The sequence below is a fragment of the Scyliorhinus canicula genome, chromosome 6 (assembly GCF_902713615.1).
Source record: "Scyliorhinus canicula chromosome 6, sScyCan1.1, whole genome shotgun sequence".
Classification (NCBI taxonomy): Eukaryota; Metazoa; Chordata; class Chondrichthyes; order Carcharhiniformes; family Scyliorhinidae; genus Scyliorhinus; species Scyliorhinus canicula.
This window is the reverse complement of record NC_052151.1, coordinates 179,867,535-179,885,906: the sequence shown is the minus strand read 5'-3', so window position 1 is coordinate 179,885,906 and position 18,372 is coordinate 179,867,535. Positions and strand designations below refer to the sequence as shown.

Below are 18,372 nucleotides of genomic sequence, written 5' to 3'. Positions count from 1 at the left end.
GAGTATGGCGACTAGGGGCTTTTCACAGTAAGTTTATTGCAGTGTTAATGTAAGCCTACTTGTGACGCTAATAAAGATTATTATTAAGTCCACAAGCTTTGCACATGACTGTGTATGAAGGACAGTTACTGCACACCCTGCTTACTTTTGGGTGCCTTGGATATTGTATCAACAGATGCTCTGGACCCAAAGGCTTGCAAACACTGCCTCCCAGCCATAATGGCCTTGAATCTGTGTCCATCCTGTAGTGTACTCCCCACTCTGTCTCTTTGGCTGTTCCAGAAGACCTTGCTAAGCCGCCTCAATAGGAGCAGAAGTGATAACCAACTCTATATTAGTTCCAAGAATTCAGCATCAGAGAAGTAGCATTCTATTGCTTCCTCCATATATCAATTAACAGATTTCTAAAGTTGATTTTGAGTGATTTGAAAGATTGTTTCATATCTGCATGGTGCACAGTGCACAACTGAACAAAATGGCACCAAAAGCATTTTGGGGCAATAGGGGAATTCTACCTGGACAAAGGGGACTGGAGCAATTACTAGTGAAGGTTAAACATGTGGACGAAAGTGAATAATGCAGGAGATGAGGATAAAGCAAATGTTTTCTTCATCACGATGAGGTCAGATGCTTTTGAGGTGGCGTCCAAACAATGTTGCCCAAGAGACCACAGTATAATGGACTATTCTGAAGTCATATCATGGCATGACTAAGAATGAGATTGCACGGTGGGTTGCATTATGTGAAAGGAAGCAGTTGCCAAGTGAGACTTGCAGATCACATTTTTGATTTAAACTCTCATCACTGTGGGTATGGCACAAACTTAGAAGCTAATCTCAAGAGACACTTGCGTTGGAGATCTAAGAACAATAAAGTCTAGGCCAAGCTTTTGAGCAAAGTCAATAAGCTGATGTGGAAAGAGACTTGTGATGAGGCCAAGCCATGGGAATGGCCAAAAGAGATGGTTGCAGATTGCAAGCGAGTTATTTTTCCGAGCTGGTAAGGGAGCTCCACCAGATTTCAGTGAGACGGAGTTGGAAATTTAGGTGCCACTATTATCAAGTTGATCACCAACCATTTAATGCCCCCATTTTCAGTCAAAGTGTTATGCCTGTATGAAATCTGTCATATCCAGATGACATGCAGGAGTAAAGGACACATTCTGAGCAAAGCTTCAGGTAACAGCTATTCACTAGGTTACGGTGGTAGTAGATCTAAAGCTTGTACTGGAAAATCCTCAAATGTACATATGATATATAAGGAAATTGAAGTTGATTTAACCGAACAGGAGAATCAAGATTTGTACTCAGAGGGCAAGAAAAATAGCACATAAAAGACATGTCTGAAAATATAACTTGCATGATAGGAAGTTAATGTTCTCAACTGACCACCCAGCCCTTATGATCAAATTCGTGTAACAAAAGGGAGTATCATCCCAAGCAGCAGCCAACTTCAGAGATAGGCATCGGTTTTGATGACCTATCAGTGCAAGATTAAAAACTGTAAATCAGAGCACTCTACGAATGCTCAATGTTCTTTTGAGATTTCCCATGGAATGGGATTAATTTCTATCCCCTCAGCTAACTGTGAATGACTTTACATACACAGGTGGCATGCCAATGTCTGCCAGAGAAACTGGTGAAGAAACTCACAAGGATGTGATGCTCAGTAAAGTGCTCAATTATGTCATAAATGGCTGGTTTAACAGAGAGTGCGGATGATAAATTACAGGAGTATCTCGTGTAGAAATAAACAGACTATAGATCAAAAGATGTTTCCTGTAGGTGACAGATTGTTAGAGCAACTTCACCAAGAGTGCCTGGGCAGTCCATCGGAAAACAGTAGCAAAGAACAATTTTTGGCATCGTTAGTGCAGGATGTGGGACTCGAGCTGGTTAAAAGTTGTGAAGTGCGTCTCAGAATGAGAAATGATCCAACCGAGGTTCCTTTCATTCCATGGTTAATCGTAAGAAAATAATGGGAAATGGGCACACGTCGACTTCTTTGAAGTGAAAGGGAAAGAGTATCTTGTTTTGTTTGAGAGTTACAGCAAGTGGTAAATATGGAGTCTATGCCCTTTACCACAACTACCACAAATACTGGGGTTTTACAAAGTTGTTTTGCAACTTTGCCAGAAGTGTTGGTGTCAGATAATGGTCCTCAATTTACAGAAGATAATGGTCCACAGTTTACATCAGAAAAGAATGGAGTCAAAATCATAACATCCCATATGGAATGATGCTGCAGAAACAACTATTGATTGTGAAGAGGCATTTGCAGCAATATTTGTTCATGGTGACAAGCTGGGCAGTATTTCCCATGTTTCTCTTCGATACAAGATAATCCCACAGTCTATAACAGGTTACTCACCTTACAAGTTACTTTGTTAACACGGTCCTAAAATAAGGTTTAGTTTGCTTAAGCCTGACGTCAGTAACAAAGAAAAACAGACAAAGTGAGGACGAGTTAGGATATACGAGGCACAAAATTTATAGAGTTCTGTGCTGATCAGAAGGTCATGGTGAAAAACTACAGAGGTGATAAGAAGTATGTGACTGGAGTTGTTGTAGAGGGACTATGTATATTAACATATCAAGTAAAGAATGGAGGCAGTGTCAGTATCATGTGGATTATTTGCTTGAACAGGGAAATCAGGCAAATGAGAAACCTCCCATATTCCAAATTCCTCCACAGTGGTGAAAAAGAAGCTGAGTTTATTGGAATTATAGAATCCACCACAGCAAAGTGAGCCTGATTAAGACAAATCAATCAATGTCAAAGTCAGAACCACTAAGTGAAGCTGGCAATCAAATTTCAGATAAGGCAGAGTCAGAGATGTGGCGAGTGCAGAAACAAACTAACAAAAATGGGAGGTGATACCCTACAAAGAGAGAACGAAAGAAGCCAGGTAGGTAATAGGGAGTATGTAGGGAGGAAGAAGGAAAAAGTTGTTCTTTTTATTATTTCTTGTGAAAGAGTGGGCATGATTTATCAGAAATAAAACAGAGTCCTGTGTCGAGAACAGTTAGTCGGATCATTCCCAGCATTGGCAGCTCGGAGAACGACCCCGCTATTAAATGGAATTCTGCTTAATTTCTGGGCCTCAGCGAAGAACGCCCCATCGAGGCCGCACTTAATCCCAATTCATGCACTAAGGAACACTGCGCGGCAGTGAAGGAAGAGATCGGGGCACTATTTCTGTAGACTCCACACTGCGGCCTCCAGACTCTTCCGCCCACCTCAATGCTTCAACATGCCTACAACAAGGTCATCAAGCCCCTGCACCCCACCTCATAAGGGCAGAGCACCCCCGAGCCCGATTCCAAGCTTGGGCAAAATGTCACCCAGACAGTTCTGGCTGGGCACTGCCAGGGTGGCATCAGCAGTGCAAGTGCACCATCCTGCCCAGATGCCACCACTTGGGGGCCTCCAATCGCCTGGGAGACCCTGCCCCAGTGTCTTTCCGTCTGGTCCATGTTGGTGGAGACCAGTGCTAAACGGAGCTCCGTCGGGGTCTCCAAGGCACGGGGGATAGATCTCGCCTTGGATAATTCCGGAAAGAGCATATTTAAATGAGCCTGATTGCACACTTGAATTTTCAAATTTAGGCTCTGCCTATTGTGGACAGGATCCAGATCGCGAGATTTACCTGCCACGCTGCGTCCCAAGTCAGGCGCAGCGCGGCCGTTACAGATCGAGCTCCATATTTTTGTTAAACACAATGTTACGCCAACATTTTTTTCAACCTGTAATATGGGTCATATATTTGTTTTGATTACAGCAAAAACAATCATGCAACCCCACTTGTCAAATATTCAGAGAATGTTACGGTCGATTTAGTCATGTGGTATTCTGAGAATTTATATACAGGTAAAGTGGTATATTGCAAGATATGAGCATGTTATAATATTGCTCTCTCTGCAGCCCTCTTTGCTGGGGAGGGGTAAATAGTTAGTTCAACAATGGCTGCCTGCTGAGAGTCCACAGGTTAATCTTTTCTCAGTGCAATACACAACTCTCAATAATGAAAACTCCTAAATTAGGAACAAGTACAACTGGTCAATCAAAGATCAATAGAGCAAAGGACCAAAAGTAATCAGGGAAGAATATGGAAGATTAAATGCATTGCTGGAGACGGAAAGGATTTAATAAGACAGCAAGAATTTATGAAAAGGGAGAGACGGTTGAAGGGTCTTTTAGCAATACTGAGCCATGTGTTCCAGCATTATCATGGAATGGAAGGATAGATCAGTCATGCTGTCATTAAGTTTGTAAATTAGGTTTTTCATTCAGTGAATAGAGAGAACTCTCACAATTTTGTAAAGTTACAGGGAGCAGAATCAAGACCCAACCAACAAGGCTTTTGCTAGAGTGCATATAGATAAAACCTCAGTTGCAAGAAGCTCAGGAAGCAGAGGACAGAGATTTCAGGTAACTGCGAAAGCTTCAGAGGGGAGATGCAGAGATTTTTTTTATGATCTGGAAGGGCAGCACGTGGCGCAGTGGTTAGCACTGGGACTACAGCGCTGAGGACCCGGGTTCGAATCCCGGCCCTGAGTCACTGTCCGTGTGGAGTTTTCATATTCTCTCCGTGTCTGTGGGGGCTCCCCCCCAACAACCCAAAGATGTGCAGGTTAGGTGGATCGGTCACGCTAAACTGCCCCTTAATTGGGAAAAAAAATAATTTGGTACTCTGAATTTATTTTTTAAAAGTTGTTTATGATCTGGAATGTCATTGCCATGTCACTGCCTGAAATTACCAGATTCAATAATACATTTCAAAAGGAAATTGGATAAATACTTGAAAAAGCAAAAAAATGCAGTGCTGTGGCAAATAAGCAGAGTGGGATTAATTGAATAGCTCGTTCAAAGAGCCACACAGTCATGACGAGCCAACTAGCCATCTTGTGTGCTGTACAATTTTAGGTTTTTAATGCCTCATTTACAATTGAAATGTCCACTGCATAATTTTTTTAAAATCCCAAATCTTTCCCAAAAGCAACAGAAACACTGTAAATACAAGACAGACATTGTACTAAACAAGCAGAACTCACCCACACAGGTTCGGCCATCCTCTGCAAACTGATAACCTGCGAAACATTCACATCGGAAAGTTCCTGGCTGATTGTTGCAGACAGCGTAATTTCCACAAATGGAAGGATTGTCTCTGCATTCATCGAGATCTGTAGAGTAACAGCAAAGGAACTTTATCCAGCGAGAACCAATAGTTCATTTTTAGCTGAGAAATAATTCACAAATAAACATTTTTGTGCTTTGATAGTTCAGGCCCATTCACTACAGTCAATTTATTTCTTGCCTTACTTAAAACTTAAGAGTCTTGATTTGCGAGCTCTCCTACAGCACCAACTTCTGTTTTTACAGTACATTTGTTTTTAAAAGTAAGATATTCTAAGGCACTTCTTAGGATTGATTATCACGTAAAATTTGACACTGGGCCACATAAGATGATAATCGGACAGACAGGTCTTTGGAGATTTTAAAGAGCGTCTTAAAGGAAAGAGAGGGGACTTAGTGAAGGATTCTTAAACTTATGGCCAAGACGGCTGAAAGTTTAGTCATTGGTGGTGCGATTAAAGTTGGGGTTGAGCAAGAGGTCAGGAGACGGGTGGCAGAGGTTAGGACTGCTGCCTCACAGCGTCAGGGATCTGGGTTCAATTACAACCTTGGGTGACTGTGTGGAGTTTGCTTGTGCACCCCGTGTCTGTGTGGGTTTCCTCCGGGGATCCAGTTTCCTCACACAGTCCAAAGATGTGCAAGTTAGGTAGATTGGTCATGCTAAATTGCCTCTTAGTGTCCAAAAGGTTAGGTAAGGTTATGGGTTACAAGGTGGAGGTTATAAGGAACTGGGGGGTCTCCCAAGCGATCGGAGGCCCCTGGGTGGTCAGCCTCGGGGCAGGATAGCACCCTGGCACTGCTGTTGCCACCCAGACACCTTGATGCTGCCATCTGGCAGAGGCCTGCCAGTGTCAGGCTTGCAGTGACATGGTGTCAAGATGGCATTTTGCGGGGCAGCACGGTGGCGCAGTGGGTTAGCCCTGTTGCCTCACGGCGCTGAGGTCCCAGGTTCGATCCCGGCTCTGGGTCACTGTCCGTGTGGAGTTTGCACATTCTCCCCGTGTTTGCGTGGGTTTCACCCCCACAACCCAAAGATGTGCAGGGTAGGTGGATTGGCCATGCTAAATTGCCCCTTAATTGGAAAAAAATTAATTGGATACTCTAAATTTTTTTTTTTAAAGATGGCATTTTGCCCATGCCAGGGATGCACTGCCCTGGAGGTGGGGTGAGAGGGAGGAGGGGGGGTCGAGGACTCCGCAACAGGCAAGTCGATGTAGGGGTGTTTCGGGGCAGCATTGGGAGATCAAGAGATTGTTGGGCTGTTGGGAGCTCCTAAGTGCTGCCTCAGTCAGGCCTTCCCACCAAAATCCTCCAGAGTCCCATTCGATAGCATGGTCGTTCTTGGACCTTTTTTATAAAAAACATTAAATCGCTCTCCAGACCTCAATACAAAACAAGTGAGCTACAAGAGTGCAGGAGTTCTACCAATGCATTACATTGAACAGACAACACAGAAACAGGCCATTCTACCCAACTTCCCCACGGCAGTGTTAATGTTTCAAACAAAGGTGTTCAGCTGTCTCTTCAACACTTATTTGGCCATTGAGTGGTAAGAATGTACCACGAGGAGCAAATACATTTATCGAATGAGACTCTGTTATTTTGGGAGGAATTTGGTGGGAAGGCCCCACTGAGGCAGCACTCAACCTTCATTTCCTACAATGTGGAGCTCCCCTCCTCCCAACAATCTCTTGATCCCCCAATGCTGCCCCCAAAACACCCTCACCCCAATTACCTGTTTGGGGGAGGGGGGTCCTCAAACAGGCCTATTCCCATCTCGGCTGTATTCTCCATCTTCTTGCCCTTATGGACTTACCTAGCCTTTCCTTGTGGTACATTCTTACCACTCTATGGCTAACTAAATGTTGAGGTGGCAGCTGAACATCTTTTGGTCTATTGGACTTGTAGCACTCTTTATTCATTGCCGCATGGATTGCAGGTTCTCAAACTATTCACAGAAGTTCTTGGTTTAGGTACTTTAAGGTTTACAGCTCCTGTGTGACTGCTCCTGCTTGCAAACCTCTCTCACAGCATGGAGGCTCACCTGTTGGACACTGATTCAATCAAATCATGCTAGAGGAAATTGGATTATTACCTAAAAAGGAAGAATGCAAAATGGTACAGGAAAAAAGGCGGGACATTGACTCTAGGTGAATTGCTCCTTCCAAGAGCTGGTGCAGGCATTACAGGTTTAATGGCCTTCTTCTGTGCTGTAACCAACCAATGATTCCAAGAGATCCCAGAAGGGGACATGAATTTCAGTGGACAATACCAAATAGAAATTAGAAGGAAGACTGCGATGATTTGCCCAGGGGTTGGTAGGTACAAGAAACAAAAAACAGGAGCTGGAGTTGGTCATTTGGCCCTCAAGAGCCTGCTCCGCCATTCAACAGGATCATGGCTAATCCTTTACCTCAATGCCATACTCCAGCTCTCTCTCCATACCCTTGGACACCTTTTGAGTCTTTAGAATCTATCTATTTCCTTCTTCAATATATTCAGTGACAGGGCCTCACAACCTTCCATGGTAGAGAATTCCAAAGGGTTCACCATCCTCCGAGTGAAGAAATTTCTCCTCATCTCAGTCCTAAATGTTCTACCCAATATCCCGAGACCGTGACCTTGTTCTCCAGACCCTCCAGACAGGGGAAGCAATACCCCTGGACCAGTCTGTTCAGAAACTCACTACCACAAGTAGAAAGAGTTAAACTGAAAAGTAGAGATGTCTTTAAAGGAAAATTAGATATGCACATTAGGGAGAAAGAAATAGAAGGATGTGGTAATAGGGCGAGATGAAGTAGGGTGGGAGGAGGCTCACGAACATCAAACACTGGCAAAGACCAGTTGGGTCAAGTGGGCTTTGTGGTGTAAATCCGATGCAAAATAACCAACGTTTGGTTTGACTCCCAACATGACATCAATTCTGGTTCTATCCAACTTCAGTGATGAGCTAAAGGCTTCATTTTAAAACAGATTATTGCCCGTTTTACTAGCTGCTTTCCTACCATAGCAGGTCTGGCCATCGCCGTAAAAGCCAGCGGAACATTCACAAGTGAACCGATTCCCCTGCTCTGGGCGGCACGCAGCGTTAGTGTCACATCCATGGGTCCCAGTGTAGCACGGGTTTTGGTTCGCCGAACTTGAATCATCTGGAAAGTAGAAGAGAATTAGAATTTTGATTCAAATTAGCGCCCCACATACAACACCATTCCAGCCTCTACTGCCTGTTCCACAGAAAAGAATAACATGTATATGGGGCAGTACGGTGGCACAGTGGTTAGCATTGCTGCCTCACGGCACCGAGGTCCCAGGTTTGATCCCGGCTCTGGGTCACTGTCCATGTGGACTTTGTACATTCTCCCAGTGTTTGCATGGGTTTTGCCGCACAACACAAAGATGTGCAGGGTAGGTGGATTGGCCACGCTAAATTGCCCCTTAATGGAAAAATGAATTGGGTCTAAATTTATAAAACAAAAGAATAACATGTATCATGGTGTTGCTTATTTCACTTAAGCTGAACAATTCGCACAGGTTAACAATATTTCCGACAGATTTTTAAATTTATTATACTTTCACGGCAATGTATGTAACTTAACCCATCATTCACTCTGTTCTTCCAGTCAACAACAATCTGCATTTATATAATCGCCTTTAATGTAGTAAAACATCCCATTGCATTTCACAAAACATTATCAAACACAATCTGACTCTATGCCACCAAAATATTAAGACAAATAAACAAAGGTTTGGTCAAAGCAGTGCATTTTAAATTGTGACTTAAAGGAGTAGAGCGAGGGAATTCCAGACCTTTGGGTTGAAGACATGGCTGGTAACAGTCGGGCGATTAAAATCGTGAAGTTCAAGAAGTTAAAGTGGAGGAGCACAGCGATGTCTTTATTCAATCGAACATTTCAATGAAAACATTGTGCTATAATGCAAATTATGCCGAGATTCCTGACTCTAGAATACAAACTGAGAGTCTCCTTGCAGTTCTTCAAAGTTGCTGACCAAATTAATGTTCGGTTTCCAAATTTAGAACCAAAGGGAAAAAAAGCAGGGATTGTCGGAGGTTGCACTGCACTTCAATTAAAAAAAAAGTGTCGAGGTCATGTCGAAGCAAAAGTGGCACCATGACTTGGGGTCAAGAACGTGAACCAATTTGCCAGCTCAATGACAGACATCCTGCACTGCAGGGCTTCTTGCAGAAGATCATCTTGCACACAATTTGTGGTAGAACTCTCACCTCGACTTGAAAGGTCATGGGTTCAAACTCCATGCCAGGGATTTGAACACAAAATCTAGCCAGGACGAAGGGATTACTGCACTGTCAGCGGTGTCGTCCTTCGGATTACACGTTGCACTGAGGCACAGAGTGGATGCAAAAGACCCCATGGTAATATTGGAAGAGCAAAGATGATCTCTCCGACCGCCCTGATGAATATTGATCTCTCAACCAACATTGTTAAAGCAGACCCTTATCCCAGCACTGTTTGTGGCAGCTTGTGATCTATTTAAAATTTATTTTATTCTGATCTCTCTTTGGCTTACTGACTTGTTTAATAAACCTTGTCCATAATTGCCAGCCTGAACAATGAGTTGTGTCTGTTCTCTTGCTTTCTGAAGTCAGGGAAACAATACGGTGGTACAAGATGTATCGAGTATTTTATTTACCAGAGTTGGTGTATGGCAGGGGTGGGCAAAACTACGGCCCGCGGGCCTAAGGTCTTTATGCGGCCCACCAAGTCATTTTTTTTTTTTAATTTTTAATTTTTTTTTAAAGTTAATTGGGGGGGGGGGCTGTTGGGTTACTGGTATAGGGTGGATACGTTGACTTGAGTAGGGTGATCATTGCTCGGCACAACATCGAGGGCCGAAGGGCCTGTTTTGTGCTGTACTGTTCTATGTTCTATATGAGGCGCCCAGAATCATAACCGGGTGAAGTAATTATTTTACTTAATATACTATGCGGCCCTTTAAAATTGTGAATTTCTGAATGTGGCCCTTGCACGGAAAAGTTTGCCCACCCCTGGTGTATGGTCATGTGTCACACTGAAAATAAATAAATATAACAAAGCGTATCACTTTCAAGTGTGCTCTTTGATGTTGAAGAAATATATTGGAGGTAAAAGCCTAAAAATATTTCAGCACCGTTGGAACCTCACAAATCAAACATGTGGCTAAACCGGTTACTGGAAAATATAAGTGAATAAGTGTTTAAATTTGAATTATAGATGAACTCCAGTTTTCAACAATTAAAAGACAAATTAATGTGTAGCTTAAGAGTTGGCGCAGGAGGGAGGGTTTTAATTCTTGGATCACTGGGTCCATTTCTGGGGAAGGTGGGACTTGCACAAGCGGGATGGTCTACATCAGAACCAGAAGGGACTAACATCCTTGCTGGCAGGTTTGCTAGTGCTGTTGGGAGGAGTTCAAACTAATTCAACAGGGGGACGAGGACACAGGCTGTTGGCAGAATAAGGACACAGCATAATACAGAAAAATAATCAAGTCAGAGGGAATACAGATGTATTAAGTTTCAAGGGAGTACGGCAACGCTGGATGGCCTCTACTTTAATGCAAGGAGCATTACAGGCAGTGCGGATGAGTTAAGGGTGAGGATTGACATGTGGAATTATGATTATAGTAGCCATCATGGAGAAGTGGTTGAGGGAGAGGCTGGACATAGAATCGTCAGGTGAAGCAGAGGAAGGATTAAAAGAGGAGGTGACATTGTATTATTAGTTAAGGAGTCAGTTACACTTCCGGTGATGGTGATGCGCTGAGTGGACGCACATCAGGTGGCTCTCCTCCAGACCAGAACAAAATAGGCACTTTTAGGCGAATTGTGCCAAAAATCCGGAAAAAAACAACTTAACCTTAACTGAGAGAAGAAAAGATTAGACCCAGAACGTCAGCAAACTGGAGCAAGGGATCGAATGGATGGCAGAAGCGGTGGAAAAGGTCACGAGCAGCAGACGGATGAGCCGGCGAGCCCACGAGGCAAGGGGGCCCAGCCACAAAGAGAGAGGGAGGTCAACGACCCAAGCATCAACCTCACCCCAACAACCTGGAGACAGATGAAAGGCATTCCTTATAAGGAACTGACCGCAATGAAAGAGCCATTAAGGGTCAAAATCCAGGTGGCAGTGACAGCAGCAATGTTCACCATGCAAAAAAATGATCAACGGATTGTAAAGAAGGTGGAGGCACAGAAAAAGAACCACTCCGCGAATTGAAGAAAGCATCGACACATATCCACACAAACACACGCACACACCCACCCACACACACCCCCACTCACTCAACACCGTCCAACCTCTGAAAGAGTGCCATATATGATACCCAAGAGTTGTAAACACACACCCCCCCCCTCCCCCCTCTCTCTCTAACTCCTCCTGTCCACTGCCTCTTGTAAAACTCCTTCCCCAAACCTCAGTTCCTTCCCCCCAACTTTCCACCCCGGCTAGACCACTCGGACCCTGTTCTGCCAGGCTCCGATAGCCGCAGCCCCTCCCCCACCTCACTCCCGTTCACTGGCCGGCTTAAACCGGCCAGCATGGAGGCCCCCGCCCGGGTCCCTTTCCCCCTTGCCCGGCCCCAGGAAAGCCCAGAAATCCCCTTTTAGCACACACACCCCGCATATCCACCTACACCCCAAAGAGCCCTCACTTCGAGTGAAAGTCCCATCACTTCCCTTGTCCAAATATATGCAACACTGGCTCCTTTATCCCACACACCCACACGCAGTGAAACAAAAAAGAAGAAAATACAGTCATGAGGTTACATCGGCAGTTCTGCCACAGTTTTTCTGCCTTCGCAAACTCCTCCTCTGCTTCCGCCATTCCAAAATAAAAGTACTTGTAAGTCACCCTAAGCTTTGCTGGGTATACAATGCTGCCTGCACCTTGCTAATGTACTGTGCCCTCTTCACCCGGTTGAAAGCAGCCCGCCTCCTCGCCAGCACCACTGTAAAGTCCTGGTATACACGTATACCAGCTGTAGCCACCTGGGGTGGCCACGTCCCGATTACAAAATCGACACTCGCAAAGTGTACAGGGAAAATTGGACAGTACTAGGAAAACAAGCAGGTGCAAGGTTTGCCTGTGGATTGGAACTTGCAACTCCCAGACAGAACTGATACTATAAGCCATTAGCATAGTAATGAGCTATCTCCGGGGACAAAAGAGAAACATTTAAGCAATCGGTACCAGGCCAGACTCCCCGGCGCCAGTGGAGACTAAAACAAAGGCAAGCCAATGGTCACCTAGGGCCCGCCCAGTGATCAAGCAACGACCCCTTTATTGGAGAGAATCAATACAAATGATTGGGACATGGCCCAATTAATTGGGGCCAAGTTCAGGAACCGCCCAGAAGGGCGCGAAACCCTTTGGGGTATAAAGAAGAGTCCCCAAAGACAGATCGCTCTCTTCTTCTTCATCTTCATCTTGGCCTTGGCTCTCAGTGACGAGAGACCCGCCAAGCACCAGCCAAGTAAGTCTAAGGTCAACGCATGTTACACGATAGGCGCTCCTAGCTACTATTCTATACCGGTTCGAAGCCAGCAGTCTCAGAACCGGATAACGGCCATTGTTCCTCTGACTGAGTGGGCACCCAAAGCCAAGTATAGGCTTTTAGTAGTAGTTGTAGTTTAGTGAGTAGAGTTTGCGTATGAGTAATAATTGACTGTGTGTGTAAATAAATGTGAATTGATTTCAAACTTACTAACTGGTGTATCGAGTCGTTGATCAGTATTCGGTTTTGAACCTTGTGGTGGTATCAAAAAGATACCTGGCAACTCTTGAGCAAAGGTATTTAAAACAGAGCAAAATTAAAGAAAGCATAACGAGCAACACAACTCCAGCCCATTGCACCATCCGCTTCTGCTTGGCCCAGCACAGGACCTTCTCCTTCACACTGTACCTACTGAAGCACAGAGTCACTATCCTTGGCGGCTCACTCCCCGTTGGTACAGTCCTCCACGACCGATGAGCCCGATCCAGTTCATATTGGGAGGGATCCTCCCCCTCCCCCAATAGTTTCACCAGCATCGTGGCAAAATACTCAGTCAGCCTCGGCCCTTCAACTCCTTCGGGCAGCCCCAGAATCCTCAAATTCTGTCGCCTGGATCCGTTTTCCAGGTCTTCCAATTTTCCTTGCAGATCCTTGTTAATCTCCAGCACCTTCCGCATCTCCTTCCCCATCGAGATAAGTTGATCACCGTGCTGCAATAGTGTCTCCTCCACTTCCTTCAGCACCTCCCCTTGATCCCGCACCACCGCCACTGTGCTTGCCACCGCCGTTGTCACCGGGGAAATCGCCTCCTCCACCAGCACACTCAAAACCTCCCTCATCTCCTTCCTCATTGTCTCCATGTACTTTGTAAACTGCCTTTCGAATTCCGCAGCCATTACCTTAGTTATTTCTTCAGCCGTAAGCAATGCTGCCTCCCCTGGTGCTCCAGCCTCCATTTTCCTTAGTGACCCCGCAGTGACTTTTCCACTCCCCGACGGACCTTTAGCTGTTTTTTTTTACGACCGTTATTTTGCTCACCCTCGACATTTTCCTTCACTGTGCCTCCTCTATGCCTTCTCCCTGCTTTTGCCGCCTCCGTGGACCCTGGGACCGGGCTTAAAGCCCCGAAAATGCCGTTCCCAAACGGGAGCCCTCCATTGCGCAGCTGCCTCCCGCCCGCCGTCACCGGAAGTGACCCATTTCGACACTTAATGTAGGCGCGAAAATCCTGGCTAAAAAGACTGGGGAACTGTGTAACAGAGGTAGTCACAGATGACCAGCCAGGCTTTGTCAAGGGTAGACAGCTAACTGAGAACATTAGGCAGCTGCTTAATGTAATAATGACACCAGAAGTGATCGTCTCCCTGGACACAGAAAAGGCCTTCGACAGAGTTGAATGGAAGTACCTCATAGAGGTACTAGAGTGGTTTAGGAATAGGGTTCACCTTGTGGATGAAACTCCTGTACAACACCCCCAAGCCGAGCGTTTGGACCAACAGCACCAGCTCAGAATACGCCCAGCTGCACAGAGGTACGAAGCGCAGATGCCCACAGTCCCCCCTCTTGTTCACTCTGGCAATCAAACCCCTGCCGATCGCCCTGCAAGGTGCAAAAGGCTGGATGGGCATCCGAAGAGGAGGCAGAGAGCACAGAGTCTCACTCGCCTCACAGAACAGCCTGAAAGTAATCTAGAAGCTCCTGGAAGAGTTTGGGACCTTCTCGGGCTACAGATTCAACCTGGGCAAGAGCGAGGCATTTCTGGTGCCGAACAGAGGAGGGACTGAGCTGGAGGGTCTACCTTTCAAACTGGCCCAAAGCAAATTCCGCTATCTGGGGACCCAGATAGCCCAAGACTGGACACAGATCCACAAGTGGAACCTGACTAGCCTGACGGAGGAAGTAAAAAAGGACCTACAGAGATGGGAAGCACTCCTGCTTTCCCTGGCGGGAAAGGTGCAGACGATTAAGGTGAACGTACTGTCAAGGTTCCATTTCCTGTTCAAATCCATACCGAACTTCATCCCCAAGGCCTTTTTCCAAGGGATAGACAAAATGATCATGGTGTTTGTGTGGGGGAGAAAGAACCAAGGACTCCAAATTAAACACTTTCGCTGCAAGGACACAGCAAGATACCCTAGTGCCCCCGAGAGACTGGAAGAACTAATAAACATGGACAGCAAGGAGAGGGAAAACTGTGGGGACATCTATGGATGGTTACTGGAAAGGGTTTGGACACCATTGGATGGGGCTAGGCAGAAATGGGAGGATGAATTGGGGACGGAAGAGGGTTGAGGTCTCTGGAGTGAAGCACTGAGTCGGGCCAACTCGACCTACTCCTGCGCAAGACTAAGTCTCATGTAGTTTAAAGTGACATACAGAGCACACCTAACCAGAACCCAAAAATCAACAGGTTCTTCCTGGAGGATATATGTGAACGGTGCCAGGGAGGTCCGGTGAACCATGTCCATATGTCATGCCCCAGACTGAGGAGAGGAGATAAGAACACACACAATGGAGAGAAGCAGAGGGGGTATGGGGGAGAGAACCCAAGGGAGTTGCAGAGAGAGAGAGAGAGAGAGAGAGAGAGAGAGAGAGAGAGAGAGAAACATTGGGGGGAGGCGAGGGGGCAGGAACCCCTCCCCCAGAACACACAAGGACAACAACTATAACCACAGAAGTGAGGAGCATAGCACAGTAGTATGATACCCAGGGCGAAGGTTGGTGCCAGCAAAGAACCAGACTACCAAAGGAGTCAGTTACTGGAGTAAGGCGAGATAATATCTCGGAGAGGGTGTCAAATGAAGCTTTGTGGGTAGAGTTTAGGAAATAATCACCCACATTGCTAGGTGTTTATTATAAACCCCAGATAGTCAGCAGAGGTGTGTAAAAATAATAGGGTGATTTCAACTTTCCCAAAATTAATTGGGATATCATAGTGTTAGTGCTTTGATGGGAGTGGAATTCTTAAATGCATACAGGAGACCCATTTACATCAAAATGTAGATGGTCCAACAAGGGACGCGACAGCATTGGACAAAGAAACAGACAAGTCGCAAAAAAGGTTATGGATTGGGGTAGCATGGATTTCAGTAAAATAAGGCAATTCTGGCCAAGGCAGACTGGGAAGAATTACTTATGGGGAAATCTATAGAAGAGCAGTGGGGGACATTCAAGAAAGGAAATGGGAAGAGTACAGACCCAGCATGTTCCCTCCAGGGTGATAGGAAGGAGTAACAAGTGTAACAAGTCCAGAAAATCATGGATGATCAAAAACATTCAGGATATGATGAGAAGAAAAAGAGACTTTTAAGTACAAGAGGAGCGAATCAGCGGAGGCATTAGTGCAGGATGGAGCTTAAGAAAGCAAATAGGGGATACGAGAATGCTCGGACTGGTAAAAATAGGGGAAAATCGCAACATATTCTGTAAGTATATTAATGGGAAGAGGATAACCAGGGAATGAGTAGGGCCCATTAGGGACCAAGGGGGCAATCGGTGGGTGGAGCCAGAGGACATGTGTAGGGTGTTAAATGAATACTTCACCTCTGCCTTCACCCCAGAGATGACGAGGCAGATATGGAACCCCGCGAGACAGACTGAGGTTCTTGAGCAAATTGCCATAGAGGGTGACAAAGCACTGGAGGTATTGGCAGACTTAAAAATGGACAAATTTCCAGGTCCAGATGAATCGTGTCCCAGGCTGCCAGTAGGATGCGATTATAGGGGTTATCACCAAATTCATAATTTCTCGTTAGCCACAGGAGAGGTACCAGAGGACTGGAGAACAGTTAACATGGTTCGACTATTTAAGGAGGTTTGCACAGATAAGCCAGGGAACTTCAGACCAGTGATCTCACGTCAGTGGTAGGGAAACTATTGGAACAAATTCTGAAGAAGAGAACTGATCTCCATTTGGAGAGGCAAGCTTTGGTTAGGGACAGTCAGCGTGGCTTTGTCAGAGGGAGGTCATTCATAACAAATTTGATTGGATTTTTTGAGGAGGGGACCAGGTGTGTAGATGAGGGTAGTGCAATTGATATGGATTTCAGAGAATCCTTTGACAAGGTCCCACATGGGAGACTTATAAGGCGGTAAATGCATGTGGGATAAAGGGGAATTTGAGAAGGTGGATTGAAAATTAACTTAGTTGCGGGAGACAGATCTGTGGTGACAGATGCAGTGACTGAAAGCCAGTGTCCAGAGGCATACCACAGGATTCTGTGCTGGCTCCCCTATTATACTTTGGAAGGAGTAATTTGACAAGGAGGTATTCAAAGAACAGCATGACACTGGGAAGTTCTGAGGAATAAAGGGACCTTGGCGTGTTTGTCCGTAGATCTCGGAAGATGAGAGGGTAGGTTAATAGGGTGGTGATAAAGGCATATGGGACACTTGGCTTTATCAATCGGGGCTGAGATTACAAAAGCAGGGAGGTCATGTTGGAGCTGTATAGAACTTTGGTGAGGCTGCAGCTGTGTGCAATTCTGGTTGCACATTATAGGAAGAATGTGGTTGCACTGGAGGGGGTGCAGAGAAGATTCAACAGAATGTTGCCTGGGATGGAACATTTGGGGTACGAAGAGAGGTTGGATAGGCGTGGGTTGTTTTCGCTGGAGCAGAGAAGACGGAGGGATGACCAGATTGAGGTGTAGAAGATTATGAGGGATGAGGACAGGGTGGATAGGGAGCAGCTGTCCCTCTTAGTTGAAGGGTCAGTCACAAGGAGACACAAGTTCAGGTAAGAGGTTTAGGGGGGGGGGGGGGGGGGGGGGGGGGAATGGGAGGAAAACCCGTTTTTTACCCAGAGGGTGGTGACGGTTTGGAACGCACTGCCTGGGAAGGTGGTAGAGGCCGAGTGCCTCACATCCTTTAAAAAGTACCTGGATGAGCACTTGGTAGGTCACAACATTCAAGGATATAGACCAAGTGCTGGCAAATGGGATTAGGTAGATAAATCAGATGTTTTTCATCTGTCGGTGCAGACTAGGATTGGGTGAAGGGCCTCTTCTGCACTGTATTTTCTGTGATTATGAGTCATATTCCTCTCGGTATCATAACCAGAGAGTTAATCTGCCATCCTTATGACAATCCCTGTTCCCACCCCCAATGGATTCTATGAGCCAACCAATTATATATCCAGGGCAAAGCATTTCCACTGATTCCACGTTTCTTTTATTTCCAATACCAGTCTTTGATACAAAAGCCTTACCCAAAATAGAATCAATTGCCTTATCCTATCAAATTGTTACATTCTCAAAGAACACCAGTTAGGTTGAGAAGACCACCTCTTCAAAGGCCCACATTGACAATCTTTTGATTTTATTTCTATCCAAATGATCCATGACCTGATCTTTAATAATGGTTTCCATAACTTTACCCACAATGGACATCAAACTCACTGTTCTGTAATTTCCTGGGCAGTACCTCTGCAGTACTAACTCCCTTGATAGTGTTCTGAATTATCAGCTGAGATTTTGAGCTCCAGCCCGGAATGTAGCTTGAACCCTGGAGCCTCTGATTTCAGGAAAGCGCACTACAAACTAAGTCAAGCTGAAACACAGGGCAATGTTAAAGAACTGTGGAAAAAATAGTATTCAGACATCTTGTTGGCTTACTTCCAATAAACAGTAGGTGGTACTTAAAAATAATTTGTTGGTTTGTTTAATTCAATCTCCATCAACATTCTTGCACTCAAATGAAATAGTTCCAATTTATACAAGGAAG

General features: G+C 45.4%; 1 protein-coding gene across 1 annotated transcript in view; it reads right to left on the bottom strand.

The window, feature by feature from the left end:
• Window positions 1–18,372, bottom strand: part of nid1a (nidogen 1a) — a 169,720-nt gene that overhangs the window by 74,323 nt on the left and 77,025 nt on the right. The window contains 2 exon segments of the mRNA XM_038801064.1: window positions 5,055–5,183; window positions 8,142–8,285. Coding sequence (XP_038656992.1) covers window positions 5,055–5,183; window positions 8,142–8,285 — 273 coding nt within the window.